This window comes from Mustela nigripes, chromosome 14 (genome assembly GCF_022355385.1).
Source record: "Mustela nigripes isolate SB6536 chromosome 14, MUSNIG.SB6536, whole genome shotgun sequence".
Taxonomy (NCBI): Eukaryota; Metazoa; Chordata; class Mammalia; order Carnivora; family Mustelidae; genus Mustela; species Mustela nigripes.
Genome location: NC_081570.1, coordinates 24,968,781 through 24,987,027, shown reverse-complemented (window position 1 = coordinate 24,987,027; position 18,247 = coordinate 24,968,781). Strand labels below are relative to the sequence as shown.

The 18,247-nt window shown below is 44.0% G+C and overlaps 1 protein-coding gene across 1 annotated transcript in view; it reads left to right on the top strand.

Moving 5' to 3' along the window:
- Positions 1 to 18,247, top strand: part of CSMD2 (CUB and Sushi multiple domains 2) — a 611,427-nt gene that overhangs the window by 574,956 nt on the left and 18,224 nt on the right. The window contains exons 58-64 of the mRNA XM_059377195.1: positions 1,440 to 1,616; positions 2,764 to 2,943; positions 3,383 to 3,556; positions 10,136 to 10,309; positions 10,580 to 10,653; positions 13,249 to 13,360; positions 13,917 to 14,096. Coding sequence (XP_059233178.1) covers positions 1,440 to 1,616; positions 2,764 to 2,943; positions 3,383 to 3,556; positions 10,136 to 10,309; positions 10,580 to 10,653; positions 13,249 to 13,360; positions 13,917 to 14,096 — 1,071 coding nt within the window. The remainder of the gene's footprint in view (positions 1 to 1,439; positions 1,617 to 2,763; positions 2,944 to 3,382; positions 3,557 to 10,135; positions 10,310 to 10,579; positions 10,654 to 13,248; positions 13,361 to 13,916; positions 14,097 to 18,247) is intronic.

The window sequence follows — 18,247 nt, the reverse complement described above, 5'->3', positions numbered from 1 at the left end:
TGAGTACCCTTAATTTTCAGATTACATTTTTTAAATCCATTCTCCATTAAAAGAAACCAGAACTCTTTAGAGAAATGACTGATTCCAGGACTGGGGCAGAATATACAAGATGAACATGGAACATCTTGTCCCTCCATCAAGGAATCTAGCATAGACAAGTGGGATTGTGTCAGAGGAACACAGAAGCCAGCATGGAGAGGCTCCCCTTATCCAAAGATGGGATAATTTAAGCATCAATAAGAATAATTGTGGCAAAAAGGAAAAAAAGAATAATTGTGGCTATACCTTGGCTAATTGGGTTTAAATAAATTTTTTTAAAAAGAAGAATAGTGGCAATGGATGGCAACATAATAAAATCAGTTTAAATCCACGTCAAAGATGACTACTTTGGAGCTCTCTAGGAAACCAAATCATTATTCTAACATCGGATAAGAAAGAAAACCAAACACTATCCAGCCTTCCTTTATGAATTGTATTTCAGGAAAAACAAATGTTTGATGATGGGTAAGTTCTTTATTAAAGAACTCTATTTATTTATTAAAGAACTCTAGCAAAAAAATAAAATAAAATCTTTAAAAAAGATTATCTGAAATTCAAATATTAAAAAAAAAAACTCTAGCTAATGCAGAAAGAATTATCAAATTAGATATCACCATTTTCTGTCCCCTAATGAAATAACAAATCTAGTCAACAATCAGTGCTTCTTAAACCATTGAGTGAACCACAAAGGGGGACTCTGTAACACCAGGAGAGGCAGGCTTACCTGAATCCATTCGATCAGCCTCAACATCACGAGCAAAGAAACAGCCAGACATCCTGTGCCTCCTGATGAGGTGCAGTAGGAAAGACAGGACCACCTATGAAACACCCTTGCTAAGAACTGAACTTGACTCAAAGGAACTGCAGGGGACAGAGCAACATGGGGAAGAGCACCTCACTGGTGCACTTAGCAACATCTGGGAAATGGGAAATTGCACTGGAGAATTTACAGATAAATTCTGGGAGAGGGAACAGGGATCTCGGAATTCAAAGAGGCTGGGATGCATGCCTTTTCAAAGTCATATTGGATCATGATTCAAACAAATCAACCTTAAAAAAAAAAAAAAAGGCGGGAGAGATTACAATTGCGGTCAGTTAGGCACGGTTGGCTATTTGGCGATATTAAAGAATTGTCTAAAATTTTAGGTGGGATAATAAAACAGGTAAAGTTTTCACTTCTCAGAAAATTAACAAAAAAAAAAAAAAAGAAGAAGAAGAAGAAGAAGAAGAAGAATTCAGATCTCTCCTTCCCCTACGGGGGCGAGATGATCAGACACAAAAGCAGCCTGAGAGGCATTTCAATCCACAGTGTCCTGATGTATGCCATCTGGGCCGCTCTCAGCCCCCCGGCTGACCCCCACCCTGGTTCTGGTGAATAATGCACTTCTCTGGCTTCCTAGTGATCTCTTGTGGGAACCCCGGGACTCCAAGCAATGCCCACGTCCTGTTCAGTGACGGCCTGGGCTTCTCCAGCTCCATCGTCTACGAGTGCCGGGAAGGCTACTACGCCACAGGCCTGCTCAGCCGACACTGCTCGGTCAATGGCACCTGGACAGGCAGTGACCCGGAGTGCATAGGTGAGAGCCCAGGCCCTCTGGGCTCCGTGGCAAGTGGTGGCCAAGGCGATTGGGCTCCTCCATGCCAATGAAGGCTGTCTGTGGGAGACTGGGAAGGCTGGCCACAGTGTGGGGTCTCACTCCCAAATGACGGGGTCTATTTACTGAGCACATATTGTGTAACCACCACTGAGCTAAGTGTCTGATTTGATTTGCATCATGTCATTTGGTTCCCATCACAGCCCACTTGACATATAAGATGACTGAGGCTCAGGGAGGGGAAGGGTGTATGTATCTGCTATTCCTCAGGCTCTCAATAGTTCCTTAGGCTTCCTTGTTCTCTTCTGTGGCAAACTCCTACGGCTATTGCCTTCCACCATCTTCGAGGGTTTCTCTCAGCCTTGGACCCATCCCCCACCAATCCCCCCGCCTCGCTCTCAAGCCTCATATAGCCCCATAGGTCCCATTCCCTGCTCTTCTCTGGGGCAGCCCCAGAACTTTTTCCTTGGGAAGTAAGTCACTGTGGGTCCCAGACAGAGGGAAGTAGTAAGATAAAGGTATCGGAGAACACCAGCCCTTTCTAAGCCCTAGCCTATGATTTCAGGTCTCTCCCTAAATCCCATGTTAAGTTCACTTCTGTTTTGAGGCCAGAGCTCACTCAATACCATAGCAAAGATATGACCATTGCAAGGTTATAAGACCCTGCTTCTAAGCTGCTGGCCCTACAGAGGCCTCCTAGGCAGAACAACAGGTAATAGCATGCGCCCCTCAGTGGACAAATTGTCTGCCGAGGTCCAATAACACAGGCTCTTCTATCTGAAAACCTCCTCTCTGAGCCCCAGCCTCATTTGGGAACTAGGCTCTCTGGTACTTCCTCTGAGAGGAGTGGGCTTTGAATAAGGATGGTCCTCATAGCCCAAGTTGCTGGGGTGCTGAAGGATGGTGGGGGCAAGGACAGTACGGATGTGGGAGGGCCTTCGCAGAGAGATGTGGCCAGAGGGACTTTAGAAAGGGCAGCGCCCAGCCAGGAACCTGGGAAGTCAGGGCATCTCTGATCTGATTCTTCCCTCCTGGACTTGTGCAGGGAATACTAGGGATGGCATTGGAATGCTGGGGAGAAATGAGGTCTGTACCTAGAGTAAACCACGCTTTATCTCCCTTCTCCTAGTCATAAACTGTGGTGACCCTGGGATTCCAGCCAATGGCCTCCGGCTGGGCAATGACTTCAGGTACAACAAAACCGTGACGTTTCAGTGCGTCCCTGGCTACATGATGGAGTCACATAGGGTGTCTGTGCTGAGCTGCACCAAGGACCGGACATGGAATGGTACCAAGCCAGTCTGCAAAGGTGTGTCTGAGGGCTGCTCATGTGGACACAGGGCCAAAGAAGATACAAAAGTGAGACATGGGCCTTGAACATGTAGCAGGGTGGGAACAGAGGAGGCAGAGCCCTAGTACCATCTTGTCATGGGGGGTGTGAGGTGAGGACTAATCCCTGAACATCTGCAAGGAGGGAAACAGAGGTACCAAGGTAAGTCCTGGGCTCTGAACATCAAGGGAAGGATTATGCAGACAAAGGAGAGGGTTGTCACACTTGAGGGCATTGTAAAATACAAAAGAACCCCTGGCTTCCAAACTAAGAGGGAGCATTCCTGATTCTCCCTGCTTAGCCTAGACTCTCAGTAGGTACAAGGTAGCCAGTGACATTGGTGCTGGGGAGTTGGGCCTAGGGCCTGCCCTAGGATAGCACTGGAACTCAGCGTGCTTTGGTTTCCCCCTCTCCCCAGCAATCATATGCAAGCCACCTCAGCTCATCCCCAATGGGAAAGTGGTGGGATCTGACTTCATGTGGGGCTCAAGCGTGACATATGCCTGCCTGGAGGGGTACCAGCTGTCCCTGCCTGCGGTGCTCACCTGTGAAGGGAATGGATCCTGGACTGGAGAGTTGCCTCAGTGTTTCCGTAAGTTTGCTTATGAACAGGGCCTTTGTGCATCTTATCTGCTGGCTCCTTTCCCTTCCCTCCTCAGAGCTCTGCTATTGGTAGGCCTAGAGTAGGTAATAACTATCCCCCCACCAAAATCAGGGAGCGGCTTTGCCAAAGACACTCTTAAAGGGAGTTTAAAAGAAAACAATGAGAATATCCCACTGAGCCCTGGACACCATGTGGAGTCACAATGAAAGGAAATTAAGCCAGAGAAAAGGGTGGTGTTTCTTAACATGAAAGGTTGTTTACTGGATAGGATAGTTCCCAAAGATCTGGAAGGCACTCATGCTGGAAATGTGCCTGTCTTTATGAAAAATAGCCTGCAAAGAAAAGGTTCCTGGAGCATACATGATTTTTTGATGAAAGAGTTTATTTCTTATCCACCTGGCCGAATTATGACCCCAAGAGCCCAAGTCTACCCCAGAGCTCACTTCCTCACTTATTCCTGTCACACCACATAATTGGACTCTGGAAGATTCTCTCAGTGTCCATGCTTTGGACAAGTAGAAGACCTAATTTTTTTTCTTCTAGGCATTTATCTAATCCTGTAGAAAACTATCAACATACTCATGACATTGTATTGGTACTTCTGAAAATTTGCTTCAGTTTGGGAAATTTCAGCAGGAACTGGGAGCAGTAGTTCAAATGTGGACACAGGAAAGGCAACACTGGGTGCCTGGTCAGCCCCTCAGGCCCTTTGTACACCTTCAGAGAAACATTAGGAAGGTAGCAAGTCTCAGAGTTGAGTCTGGACTCGGAAACCCTGCTTTTCTTCTTGAGAAAAAGCTAAATTGCCTCTGAACAAGGAAGTATGGTCATCATTAAAAAAAAAAATGTAAATGTATCTGAAAATACAAAGAAGAACATAGCAGTCCTGTGAACTCTGGATGCCCGAAGAGTTCTTGACTGTGCTTCCACCCCAACCACAATGCTTTGGACAGAGAGCAGTACAGTTTTCTGCAAATGGTATTAAATCATGCTGTGCAAGCTAGTTTGTGACTTGCCTTCATGGATAGGCCATCACCACCTTTTTTAATCCACAAGTGGTTTAATCTTCTCCTACTGGTCATAAATTTAGGTCTCTCCAGTTTAATCACATGAGAAGCAGTTCTGCCACCAATGTTCTTGAGGATAACCTTTCTTTACTCTTGTGGTAAAGTCCTAGGAGAGAGAAAATGCTGCATTCAATATGTCTTGACACATGTTGCCAAACTGTCTTCTAGAAAAAGAGTCCCAACTACTCTCCCACCAGCAGTTTCTGAAAATATTCCTTGACTCACAGCCTCATTAACAATGAATTTTGACAATATTTTTTAATAATTACCAGCCCAAGAAGTTTAAAAAGGTATCTCATTGTTTTCATTAGCATCATGTTTCTTTTTTTATTAATTACTTTTATTAACATATAATGTATTATTTGCCCCAGGGGTACAGGTTTGTGAATTGTCAGGCTTACACACTTCACAGCGCTCACCATTTCACATACCCTCCCAAATGTCCATAACCCCACCACCCTCTCCACACCCCACCTCTCCCCAGCACCCCTCAGTTTGTTTTGTGAGATTAAGAGTCCCTTATGGTTTGTCTTCCTCCCGATCCCATCTTGTTTCATTTTTTTCCTTCCCTACCCCCAAAATCCCCCACTCTGCCTCTCAAATTCCTCATATCAGGGAAGTCATATGATCATTGACTTTCTCTGATTGACTTATTTCGCTCAGCATAATATCCTTTAGTTCCATCCATGTCGTTGCAAATGGCAAGATTTCATTTCTTTTGATGGCTGCATAGTATTCCATCATGTATATATACCACATCTTCTTGATCCATTCATCTGTTGATGGACATCTAGGTTCTTTTCATAGTTTGGCTATTGTGGACATTGGTGCTATAAACCTTCAGGTGCACGTGCCCCTTTGGATCACTACATTTGCATCTTTAGGTTAAATATCCAGTAGTGCGATTGCTGAATCATAGGGTAGCTCTATTTTCAACTTTTGGAGGAAACTCCATACTGTTTTCCAGAGTGACCTCACCAGCTTGCATTCCCACCAACAGTGTAGGAGGGTTCCCCTTTTTCCGCATTCTCTCCAACATCTGTCGTTTCCTGGCTTGTTAATTTTAGCCATTCTGACTGGTGTGAAGTGGTATCTCATTGTGGTTTTGATTTGTATTTCCCTGGTGGTATCAAGTTTCTTATCAGCAAGACGGAGCTCCTTTTTCTTTGTCATCTATTTGTGCTTCTTATTCATTGAGCTGCCTCTTCCTAGATTTGGTAACTTCTTATCAAGTCAGTCTTTAACTAACTTCTGATTGGTTAGTCTAGACTCCCCAGCTCTCATAGAGGCTTCTATTAGCATAGGCTGCTGGTCCTGTTTTCTTTTTTTTTTTTTCTAGAATGCATCTTTTTTTTTTTTCGTACTTCTTTACTAGTTTCATAGAATTTAGTGATTCATCAGCCTTCTGATGTTCATTACATCAGTGTTCATTACATCACATGCCCTCCTTAATGTCCATCACCCAGTTACCCCATTCTCCCATCTCCCTCCCCTCTAGCAACCCCCAGTTTGTTTCCTGTGATTAAGAGTCTCTTTTGGTTTGCCTCCCTCTTTTCATCCTATTTTATTTTTCCTTCCCTTCCCCTATGTTCATCTGTTTCAATTCATAAATTCCACATATGAGTGAAATCATATAGTATTTATCTTTCTCCAACTAACTTATTTCTCTTAGCAAGTACCCTCTAGTTCCATCCACATCATTGCAAATGGCAAGATTTTGGGGGTGGGAGGGGGGACTTGAGTAATATTCCATTGTGTGTATATATATACTACATCTTCTTTATCCATTCATCTGTTGATGGACATCAGGGCTCTTTCCATAGTTTGGCCATTGTGGACATTGCTGCCATAAACACTGAGGTCCAAGTGTCCCTTCAAATCACTGTGTTTGTATCCTTTGGATAAATACCTAGTAGTGCAATTGCAGGGCTGGCTGTAGGGTAGCTCTACTTTTAATTTTTGGAGGAAAATCTCCATACTGTTTTCCAGAGTGGCTGCACCAGCTTGCATTCCCACCAAGAGAGTTCCCCTTTCTCCGCATCCTCGCCAACATCTGTTGTTTCCCCATGTTAATTTTAGGCATTCTGGCCGGTGTGAGGTAGTTTCTCACTGTGCTTTTGATTTGTATTTCCCTGATGTCGAGTGATGTTGAGCATTTTTTCACATGTCTGTTCTTTGGAGAAATGTTTGTGCATGTCTTCTGCCCATTTCTTGGTGGGATTTTTTGTTTTTGGGTGTTGATCTGATAAGTTCTTTCAAGATTTTAGATACTAGCCTGCTTCCATTTTATTTTGTATATGATTATGAACCTCTTGACTCTGTGTACACACATACATTCACATTATAGCATGAAGGTTGTTCTTCACGCTTGAAGTGACGTCTTGGGGAACTGTAACTCTGCTAGTCAGTGTTCTTGTAGTGTGCTATAAAGAAGTCAAATATATATATTTTTAATTTTATTTTATTTTTTCAGTGTTCCAAGATTCATTGTTTATGCACCACACCCCGTGCTCCATGCAATACATGCCCTCCTTAATACCCACCACCAGGCTCACCTAACTCCCCACCCCTCTCCCCCTAAAACCCGCAGTTTGTTTCTCAGAGTCCACAGTCTCTCATGGTTCATCTCCCCCTCCAATTTCCCCCAATTCACTTTTCCTTTCCTTCTCCTAAAGTCCTCCATGTTATTCCTTATGCTCCACAAGTAAGTGAAACCATATGACAATTGACTTTCTCTGCTTGACTTATTTCACTCAGCATAATCTCCTCCAGTCCCATCCATGTTCATACAAACGTTGGGTAATCACTCTTTCTGATGGAGGCATAATACTTCATTGTAAATATGGACCATATCTTCTTTAACCATTTGTCTGTTGAAAGGCATCTTAGCTCTTTCCACAGTTTGGTGACTATGGCCATTGCTGCTATGAACATTGGGGTGCATATGGCCCTTCTTTTCACTACATCTGTATCTTTAGGGTAAATACCCAGTAGTGCAATTACAGGGTCATAGGGTAGCTCTGTTTTTAATTTCTTAAGGAATCTTGACACTGTTCTTCAAAGTGGTTGCACCAACTTGCATTCCCACCAACAGTGTAAGAGAGTTCCCCTTTCTCCACATCCTCTCCAACAATATATTTATTTCTAACTTGCTGTGCTCCACACATATTTTCTGTGGCCAAGCGCCTGACCATTGAGATGTGCAGTAACCTTTCAAATTCTTATCACTGTTTCCCAACTTTGCAACTGGGCCTTCTGCAGTGCTTGGTACTCTCACTTCCCTCCTCCAGACTGCATCTCTTCCTCCATAGATCTTCTTTTGGACCTACTCACTTTCTTGCTGTATTGCTGCAAACATATCCCTCATAACATCACTTTTTCGTCTTATGTAACTCCCTAAACGTGGGCAGGGATTTTGTCCCCATACTGTAACACATCAGGATCAAGTTCATTTTCAGCCTCACCACTTCCTACGTGCTTCCCCAGACCCACTCAGCTCTTTCCATGCCACCTCCCATTTGGCTGGACAGCTCCCCTGTCTTAAGTAAAGCAGCTTCAAGTTGACTTCTTCCCTGGATCCCACCATTTCCAAATGTACAACTTCTACTTCTTCCCCTGAGTCCCTAATGCACCTGTGTACTTTCAACAAATTTTATTGATGCTCAAGCCATGTTATTTATCTGTATCTTTCACCTTTTATACCCTCCTGGTTTAACCAGCTTAGATTCTAAGATCTCAAGAGGCAGGGCTCATATCTATAGACTTATTTGGTGCCAGAAGCAGCAGAAAATCAGGACCTGAAGAGGTTTGTTAAATGCTCTTTGAAAATTAATAGAGAAGAAAGTGAATTTAATTCAAGGCAAAATGGGGATGAGGAAGAGGAGTTACATTGTGCTGTTAGGTTTGCTCTGATTACCCACATGTGAACTCCTCCACTGAGAGGTCACAGCATGTCAGTCCATTCACAGAGATAACATTTTACATTTCACAGGCTTTGTGCTGCCTCCTCAGGGGTTGTTTGCACACATGGTCACATCTGATTCTCACAACAAGATATCCTGAGAGGCAGGCAGAAGTCCCTTCTCAGGTGGCTAGTGGGGAAGATAAGACTTAGGAAAAGGACCTGACCTAGTGTGTTAGTGACAAAGTCTAGTGTGAAAACAGTCATTTCTCCACACAATTTTCTCTAAAATTTCTACTCAAATTTACAGCCTGTATTATCACCATGAGAACTTTTAAAACAGGAAAAAAGATAGACATAAAATTTAATTTTGCATTTTAGAGTGCTTCAGTCAATGGAACCCCAAAGCCACATATAATCGGCACAAGGCTCTTTCTTTTAAGTAGAGCACATTCACAGAGTGCGGGGGACACATCTGGCCACTCCTCGTGGCAGCTACGAGAACTGCTGCAGGAGTGTTTATGGGAAAGAAGTGCAAACTCCCTGTGCTTTCCAACTGGCACAACCCAAGCGTACTGGTTGTCCCATGGCCTGCTCCCGCCACACCAGACACCACTGGCTCTTTGTTATGTGGCATCTCTGGTCTTGAGAGCTGTAGAAAAGTATATTGTTTCTAAGAATAAAAACACAGATAGAATCCCTTTATTTATTTATAGATGCTTATTTTCAAGGCATCAAAATCACATTTGCTGTCAGCCCCCTTTAGAACACAGGCCTGTCTCTGCAGTGTCCTAAGGAAGTAAGCATTTTTAGTAAACCATATGTGCAAATAAGACGCTGAACAGAAGGGACAGAAGAGGGACCTGTGTTTATTCTGTTTGCTGTCACATGATCATTCTTTAGGCAATCTCTCTGCAGATCTCAGTGAAATGGGCACGTGCATACCCACAGCAGTGTAAATGCAAACCCTTTGGAAAGACATTCGGCTTATACACCAGGAGCTGCAAACTCACTCAAACATACTAAGTCCACTTCTAGAGGATCCCCACAAGAAAACATTAGCAGGGAAAGAAGAGCCACATCTAATGGTATAGTAATAGAAAATGCCTAAAATAATGGCTACAATGAACAGCAATTACGGCACAACCTCTCATGGCAAAATGATGTAGCCAATAAGTGATAATGGTGTCATAAATGTGGAAACTGTTCACAGGCTAGTAAGTGAACAAAGCAAGGTTCACACCACTGGGAAGTGGGGTTCACAGCCACACACAAGTTTACATATGACTCAGCGAAGACTAGAAGGGAGTGAGCATGAAAATGGGAAAAAGTTGTGGGAAATGAGTTGTGTAGTTGACTTCCTCTCAATTTAACTTCCTATAATGTTGCTTCATTTCTTGGGTGATTATTAACAAGCATCTTGAATATGGGAAGGAGAGGATGCACAGAACAGCAGGTGTGTGAGGGAACGGTGACTATTGACTCGAGGCTGCCCCTGTTGGCAGAGTCCAACTGGCACTTGGAGGAGAGCCAGCCTAGGGTGACAGACAGGGCTCTAGAAAGCATCTCGGACCGGCCTTTCTCCCTTCGTCTTCCCAGCTGTGTTCTGCGGAGATCCTGGCGTCCCAGCCCGTGGCAGGAGAGAGGACCGAGGCTTCTCCTACAGGTCATCCGTCTCCTTCTCCTGCCAGCCCCCTCTGGTGCTGGTGGGCTCTCCACGGAGGTTTTGCCAGTCAGATGGGACATGGAGTGGCACCCAGCCCAGCTGCATAGGTGAGAGATGGTCTGGGAAAGAGTGGGCAAGCTGGTGGGCGTCCTCCTGAGCTTCTTAAAACTTCTTAAAGTGAAGTTGAAAATACCCAGAGTGAGTGTGCTTCCAGGAATCACATAGATGGTGCAAGGGTATGACTTGGGAGGAGCCATAACAGGTGTGGGAGGCAGGATGTGGCTCCATTTTTCCCTCCTACACCTGTGTCTCAGAGTGAGTGGACGCAATGAGAGCCTCACTGACCATGGGGTCTGTTTCTCTGTTTTGCAACCTAGACCCAACGCTAACCATGTGTGCAGACCCCGGTGTGCCACAGTTCGGGATACAGAACAATTCCCAGGGATACCAGGTAATGAAGTCAGCCAGGATCTGGCCTTCCTGCCCCCTGCCCCTGTCTATCATTGTCAGCCTCAGGGGCTCAGGGATCTTCCCCGAAACAGCATGGGTGGAAACAAGACCTTGGAAGCTAGAGGCAGAAAGTGTTCTGTGTCTTTGAACCATGCCACGTGGGAGCAGCCTGCAGAAACAGAGGCACTGACAGCAATCCGAGAAACAGACACAGAAGAGATTCTCACATAGTGATGCAAACACTTCCCAGCAGCCCCCTGCAGTTGGCACAGGCAGTTGTGGGAAGACAGAAATGAATGAGACAGACAACCTTCTGTCTGCATGGCACCAATACACTCCCTACAGATACAGGGCTCAGAGTGGTAGGAAGGAGCAAGTGCCACACAGCAGGCAGGCTCCATGGGAACATCTCAGAAAGAGCTTCAGGAGGAGGCAGGGATTTGGACAGCCTGGGATGGGACACTTGGAACAGAGAACAGGAAGCCCGAAAGGTGTGTTCAAGACAGGACAATTAGGGGCGCCTGGGTGGCTCAGTCGGTTAAAGTCTCTGCCTTCGGCTCAGGTCATGATCCCGGGGTACTGGGATCAAGCCCCGCGTTGGGCTCTCTGCTCGGCGGGGAGCCTGCTTCCTCCTCCCTCTCTCTCTGCCTGCCTCTCTGCCTACTTGTGATCTCTATCTGTTTGAAAACAACTGGGCACCGTCTGTTAAAGTTAAATAGTCACACAGTCTGCAACCCAGAAGCTCCATTCCTGAAAACTAACCCCAGAGAAACCCTTGCGTATATTACCGAGATCTGAGAAAAACTGTGAAGTCACCACAGTGACAATGAATGCAGGACTACATTCCTGCATTGAATACAGATCTACACTACATGGATGAATCTTAGAAACATTGAATCAGATGATAAGATGACATTGATCAGATGATCAGATGATAAGGAATGCAGGACTACATGCCTGCAATGAATACAGATCTACACTAAATGGGTGAATCTTAGAAACATTGTATCAGAAGATAAGGTGGAATGATGCTATTTCTATAAAGATTAAAACTACGAAGGACTTATGATTAGAGATATATGTGCATGTGTGTGATAGAATTATTTTCTAACAAAGCAAGGAAATTAAAAACACAAAATTCAAGATAGTCTTTACTGCTGATGGGGAGCCGAGGAGCGAGGAACAACGGGGCAGGGAAAGTTGCAGAGAGTAACAAGTGCGTTGCTAATGTTAATGTGTCCAATTTCTTTATAATAATTCCTTTCCATGTACATTCCATATATTCTTTTGCATGCATCAAATAGCAAGTAATAATTTTTTATAAAAGAAAAAGCCACAGGTCAGGTCACCTAGGGCCCTTGAGGCCATGGTAAACATTTTGGATTTTATTCTAAATGTCACAGGAAACCATTTGAAGGGGACTGTGATCCATCATTTGAATGCTGCAGAGAGAGTGAATAATGGGTTAGAACAAAGGAACCTGAACAAGTAGGGCATTGCTGCTGTGGCTCTGGGAGAAGGGCGAGGTAGTGACAGTGACACAAAGAGAAATGAAGGGGTCAGGATGGACTGTGGAGGCAGAACCAACAGACAGAGGCAGAACCAAGACAACATGCTGATGGATTGGAGTGAGGGGTCGAAGTAAAGGCAGGAATCAAGACTTCCTTGAAGGTTTTGATCGGCACACCTGGATGGACAGAGGGGCCATTGCTGAAAGAGAGGATGACATTCCAGAAGAAGTGGAAGGGCCTGGAGGAAGGGAGTGGAAGTCAAGTGTTTCACTTGGCATTGGAATTTTGCTCCCATAGGTAAAAGGGACATGCGAGTATTTCCAGCTGGGAAACTGGGACATCAGAGTTGCCGCTTAGGAAGCTGCCATGCAGAGGGCAGAGGGAGAGATGGAGCTGGTGGTTGCAGGGGTGTCATATGGGACAATGAGGGCTGGTGGACGCGGGGCTGGGGGAAGGGACAAATGATCAGAGGTAGAGATGGTAGCAGGGTGGTGAATCTGCCCAACAGATACTCATTAAGCAAGTGCCAGGATCTTTGTGGAAGCTCTCTATAAGAAGACAAGTCTCCCTTAATGTGTAGACTCATGGAAGAGACACACACAAGTCATGATTCTGTGTTGGGAAGTGTGTCCCATTTTATAAAAGGCTTTCAAATCCAACACTGCATTTGACTGTCATGACACTGTGCTGTATGCATGGTGGGGCCAGTAGTCCCTCATTCTGCACAGGAAGACTTGGGCATTGAGTTCCCAGCAACTTGTCATTCCATGAGCAAATATCAAAGCCAGAAGTCATACCAGGGTCTTCTGATTCTGAGTCAGGCATCTGTCCGCTGCAGCAGAGCATGCTCCATCTGAGAAGAGCACTGCTCTGGCTCGGGGCTTGGGTAAGGGCCAGTGGAAGAGGTACAACAGCTGCCTCAAAGGGTAAATAATATTTAACCAGGCAGAGAAGTGGAAGGAAGTTTCAGGTGGAGGCAAGGGTGTGGGCAGGAGCTGGGTGATGGGAAACTAAGTAGTCAAGTGGCAGGGTATGAAGCATCACTCACTAGGAGGGGATGAAGGAAGCTTCCATCCTCCCCACAGGTTGGAAGCACAGTGCTCTTCCGTTGTCAGAAAGGTTACCTGCTTCAGGGTTCCACCACCAGGACCTGCCTCCCCAACCTCACGTGGAGCGGAACCCCGCCCGACTGTGTCCGTGAGTGCAGACTTCCCCTGCACCTTGACAGTTCCTCTCAGCAACACATTACCTCCCCCAGCTGGGCACCCAGATGCTCAAATGCTCTGAATGACAGGGAGCTCATGACTGGGACCGATATTGCTTTCTTTGTAGTCCTTATCCCTTGGGGACTCATGGAAGACATTTCCACACAAAAGCCTTTCTGATATTTGAAGGCAATTCCTATGCCTTAGCAAAAAAGAAAGAACTTTCCAGTGGCAGCAAAAACTCACTGCTACAAGGTTGCCCCTCATTAAGGATTTCAGGCTTTTGACCATATTACTGTTCTTTCCCTAGGAAGAGTGCTACAGGCCCCCCAAGGATGACTAAACCAGAATCCATGTCATCCCCATCCTGGTCAAAAATCTAGACCTCAAGGCTGGGGTTGGGGGGTAGTTTTGGGGAGGGGATGGGATACATGAAAGGGGCCTAGAGGGGAAAGGAAGGGGATGTTCCATGTAGGAACAGGAATAATCAAAAAGCTTCCTAAAGACCCTAATCTCCCAGGTCCAACACTGTCTTTTCTCTCACCCAGCCCACCACTGCAAGCAGCCAGAGACGCCATCCCATGCCAATGTTGGAGCCCTGGACTTACCCTCTATGGGCTACACACTCCTCTATTCCTGCCAGGAGGGTTTCTCCCTCAAGGGTGGCTCTGAGCACCGCACCTGCAAAGCAGACGGCAGCTGGACAGGCAAACCACCTATCTGCCTGGGTGAGTGTGCCCCCTGGCAAACCTTTCCAGGGTGGGAGGCCAAAGGTGACAGCTGAGCTTGAGTGGAAGTCAGCAAAAGAGAAGGAAGGAATATGATGTCCAGGAGCTGGATCCTGCTTCTGAGTTTCTGAGGTATTACACCTCTAGGAGATGAAACCAGAGCAGTCCAGAGAGACACATAGTGAGGCCATCACAAGTTTTATTTTGCTACCTTCTGCCTGGGTATAAAGATTGATTGGTTGGTGGTTGGTTGGTTGGTTGGTTGGTTGATTTGAGAGAGAGAGAGAGAGAGAGAGAGTGTGTGTGTGTGTGTGTGTGTGTGTGTGTGCGTGTGAATGCACAGTCTATCTCTTTCTCTCTTTCTCTAAAAAAAAAAAAAAAAAAAAAAAAGGTAGACTTACCTTAAAAAAATAATTGTTTCACTCAGCATAATCTCTTCCAGTCCCATCCATGGTGCTACAAAAGTTGGATATTCGTCCTTTCTGATGGAGGCATAATACTCCATAGTGTATATGGACCACATCTTCCTTATCCATTCGTCCGTTGAAGGGCATCTTGGTTCTTTCCCCAGTTTGGCGACCGTGGCCATTGCTATTATAAACATTGGGGTACAGATGGCCTTTCTTTTCACTACATCTGTATCTTTGGGGTAAATACCCAGTAGTGCGATTGCAGGGTCATAGGGAAGCTCTATTTTTCATTTCTTGAGGAATCTCCACACTGTTCTCCAAAGTGGCTGCACCAACTTACATTCCCACCAACAGTGTAAGAGGGTTCCCCATTCTCCACATCCCCTCCAACACATGTTGTTTCCTGTCTTGCTAATTTTGGCCATCCTCTGGTGTAAGGTGATATCTCAATGTGGTTTTAATTTGAATCTCCCTGAGGGCTAGTGATGATGAACATTTTTTCATGTGTCTGATAGTCATTTGTATGTCTTCATTGGAGAAGTGCCTGTTCATATCTTCTGCCCATTTTTTGATATGATTGTCTGTTTTGTGTGTGTTGAGTTTGAGGAGTTCATTATAGATCCTGGATATCAACCTTTTGTCTGTACTGTCATTTGCAAATATCTTCTCCCATTCCATGGGTTGCCTCTTTGTTTTTTTGACTGTTTCCTTTGCTGTGCAGAAGCTTTTGATTTTGATGAAGTCCCAAAAGTTTATTTTGGCTTTTGTTTCCTTTGCCTTTGGAGACATATCTTGAAAAGAAGTTGCTGTGGCTGATATCAAAGAGATTACTGCCTATGTTCTCCTTTAGGATTCTGATGGATTCCTGTCTCACGTTGAGGTCTTTTATCCATTTTGAGTTTATCTTTGTGTATGGTGTAAGAGAATGGTCGAGTTTCATTCTTCTACATATAGCTGCCCAGTTTTCACAGCACCATTTATTGAAGAGACTGTCTTTTTTCTACTGTATATTTTTTCCCGTTTTGTCGAAGATTATTTGCCCATAGAGTTGAGGCCCATATCTGGGCTCTCTACTCTGTTCCACTGGTCTATGTGTCTGTTTTTATGCCAGCACCATGCTGTCTTGGTGATCGCAGCTTTGTAGTAAAGCTTGAAACCATGTAGCGTGATGCCCCCTGTTTTATTTTTGTTTTTCAACATTTCCTTAGTGATTCGGGGTCTCTTCTGATTCCATACAAATTTTTAGATTATTTGCTCCAGCTGTTTGAAAAACACCAGTGGAATTTTGATCAGAATGGCATTAAAAGTATAGATTACTCTAGGCAGTATAGACATTTTAACAATGTTTATTCTTCCGATCCAAGAGCATGGAATGGTCTTCGATCTTTTTGTGTCTTCAATTTCTTTCACGAGTGTTCTGTAGTTCCTCAAATACAGATCCTTTACCTCTTTGGTTAGGTTTATTCCCAAGTATCTTATGGTTCTTGGTGCTATAGTAAATGGAATCAGAATTGATTCTCTAATTTCCCTTTCTGTATTTTCATTGTTAGTGTATAAGAAAGCCACTGATTTCTGTACATTGACTTTGTATCCTGCCACGTTGCTGAATTGCTATATGAGTTCTAGTAGTTTGGGGGTGGAGTCTTTTGGGTTTTCCGTATATAGAATCATGTCATCTGCGAAGAGAGAGAGTTTGACTTCTTCATTGCCAATTTGGATACCTTTTATTTCTCTTTGTTGTCTGATTGCTGTTGCTAGGACTTCTAATACTATGTTGAACAAGAGTGGTGAGAGTGGGCATCCTTGTCATATTCCTGATCTCAACGGGAAGGCTGCAAGCTTTTTCCCATTGAGGATGATATTTGCTGTGGGTCTTTCATAGATAGTTTTGATGAAGTTCAGGAATGTCAAGCAGAGAGAGTTAATTCTCATATGGTTTCACTTATTTGTGGAGCATAACAAATAGCATGGAGGACATGGGGAGTTAGAGAGGAGAAGGGGGTTTGGGGAAATTGGAAGGGGAGATGAACCATGAGAGACTATGGACTCTGAAAAACAATCTGAGGGTTTTGAAGGGGCGGGGAGTGGGAGGTTGGGGTACCAGGTGGTGGGTATTATAGAGGGCACAGATTGCATGGAGCACTGGGTGTGGTGCAAAAATAATGAATACTGTTATGCTGAAAATAAATTAAAAATAAATAAATAAACAAATACACAATATCCTTTAAAAAATAAAATAAAAAAAATAAAGACTGAAAAATAAAATAAAATAAAATAAAGCAATTGTTGACACTGTTTATAAGTAATAGTTTTTGGCTTCCTTAATTCAGTCTACAGAACAGAAAGGAATATTTAAATGAAAAAGAGAAACAGAGAACAGAAGAAATAGCCATGCATCTATTCCTTAACTGGCATTTTAAATGATTTTGAGAAATAAAAAATGGGATTACTTGGAAAAAAAAATAATTTTTTGTAGCCTAACATATGATCTGTCCTGGAGAATGTTCTATGTGCACTTGAGTAGAATTCATCTGATCTACTGTGTAAGTTAGGCCCAGTGTTTCCTTATTTATTGGCTGCCTGGATGATCAATCTGTGGTTGATAGGAAAGTATTAAAGTCCCCTGCTGTTACTGTGTTGCTATTTCTTGGTTTTTTGGGGTTTTTTTTTTCTTTTGTCCATTCAGCCACTCTCTGTGTTTGTATTAAAGAATTTAGTCCATTTACATTTAAAGTAATTTTTTATAAGTATGGACTTCCTGTTGCCATTTTCTTAATTTTTTTTTTTTCTGGCTGCTTTGTAGTTCCTAGTTCCTTTCTTCTTTCCTTATTCTCTTCCTTTGGGATTTGGCAAGTTTCTGTAGTGGTTTGTTTTGATTCCTTTCTCTTTACCTTTAGTGTATCCACTAAAGGTTTTGTGTTTACCATGAGGCCTACCTAAAACATCTTATACTTACAACAGTCTTTTTAAAGCAAGTAACAACTTGGGGCCTAGGTAGGTCAGTCAGTTAAGCATCTGACTCTTAGTCTCAGCTCAGATCTTGGCTCAGGTCTCGATCTCAGAGTCATGAATTCAAGCCCCACACAGGGCTCTGCACTGGGCATGGACCCTATTTATGTTTGTTTGTTTAATTTTATTTTATTTTTTCAGTGTTCCAAGATTCATTGTTTATGCACCACACCCCGTGCTCCATGCAATACGTGCCCTCCTTAATACCCAACACCAGGCTCACCTAACTCCCCACCCCTCTCCCCTCCAAAACCCTCTGTTTATTTCTCAGAATCCAAAGTCTCTCATGATTCATCTCCCCTTACAATTTCCCCCAATTCACTTTTCCTTTCCTTCTCCTAATGTCCTCCATGTTATTCCTTATGTTCCACAAGTAAGTGAAACCATATGATAATTGACTTTCTCTGCTTGACTTATTTCACTCAGCATAATCTCCTCCAGTCCCATCCATGTTCATACAAAAGTTGGGTATTCATCCTTTCTGATGGAGGCATCATACTCCATTTTGTATATGGACCATATCTTCTTTATCCATTCATCTGTTGAAGGGCATCTTGGCTCTTTCCACAGTTTGGCAATTGTGGTCATTGCTGCTATGAACATTGGGGTACAGATGGCCCTTCTTTTCACTACATCTGTATCTTTGGGGTAAATACCCAGTAGTGCAATTGCAGGGTCATAGGGTAGCTCTATTTTTAATTTCTTACGGAATCTCCACACTGTTTTCCAAAG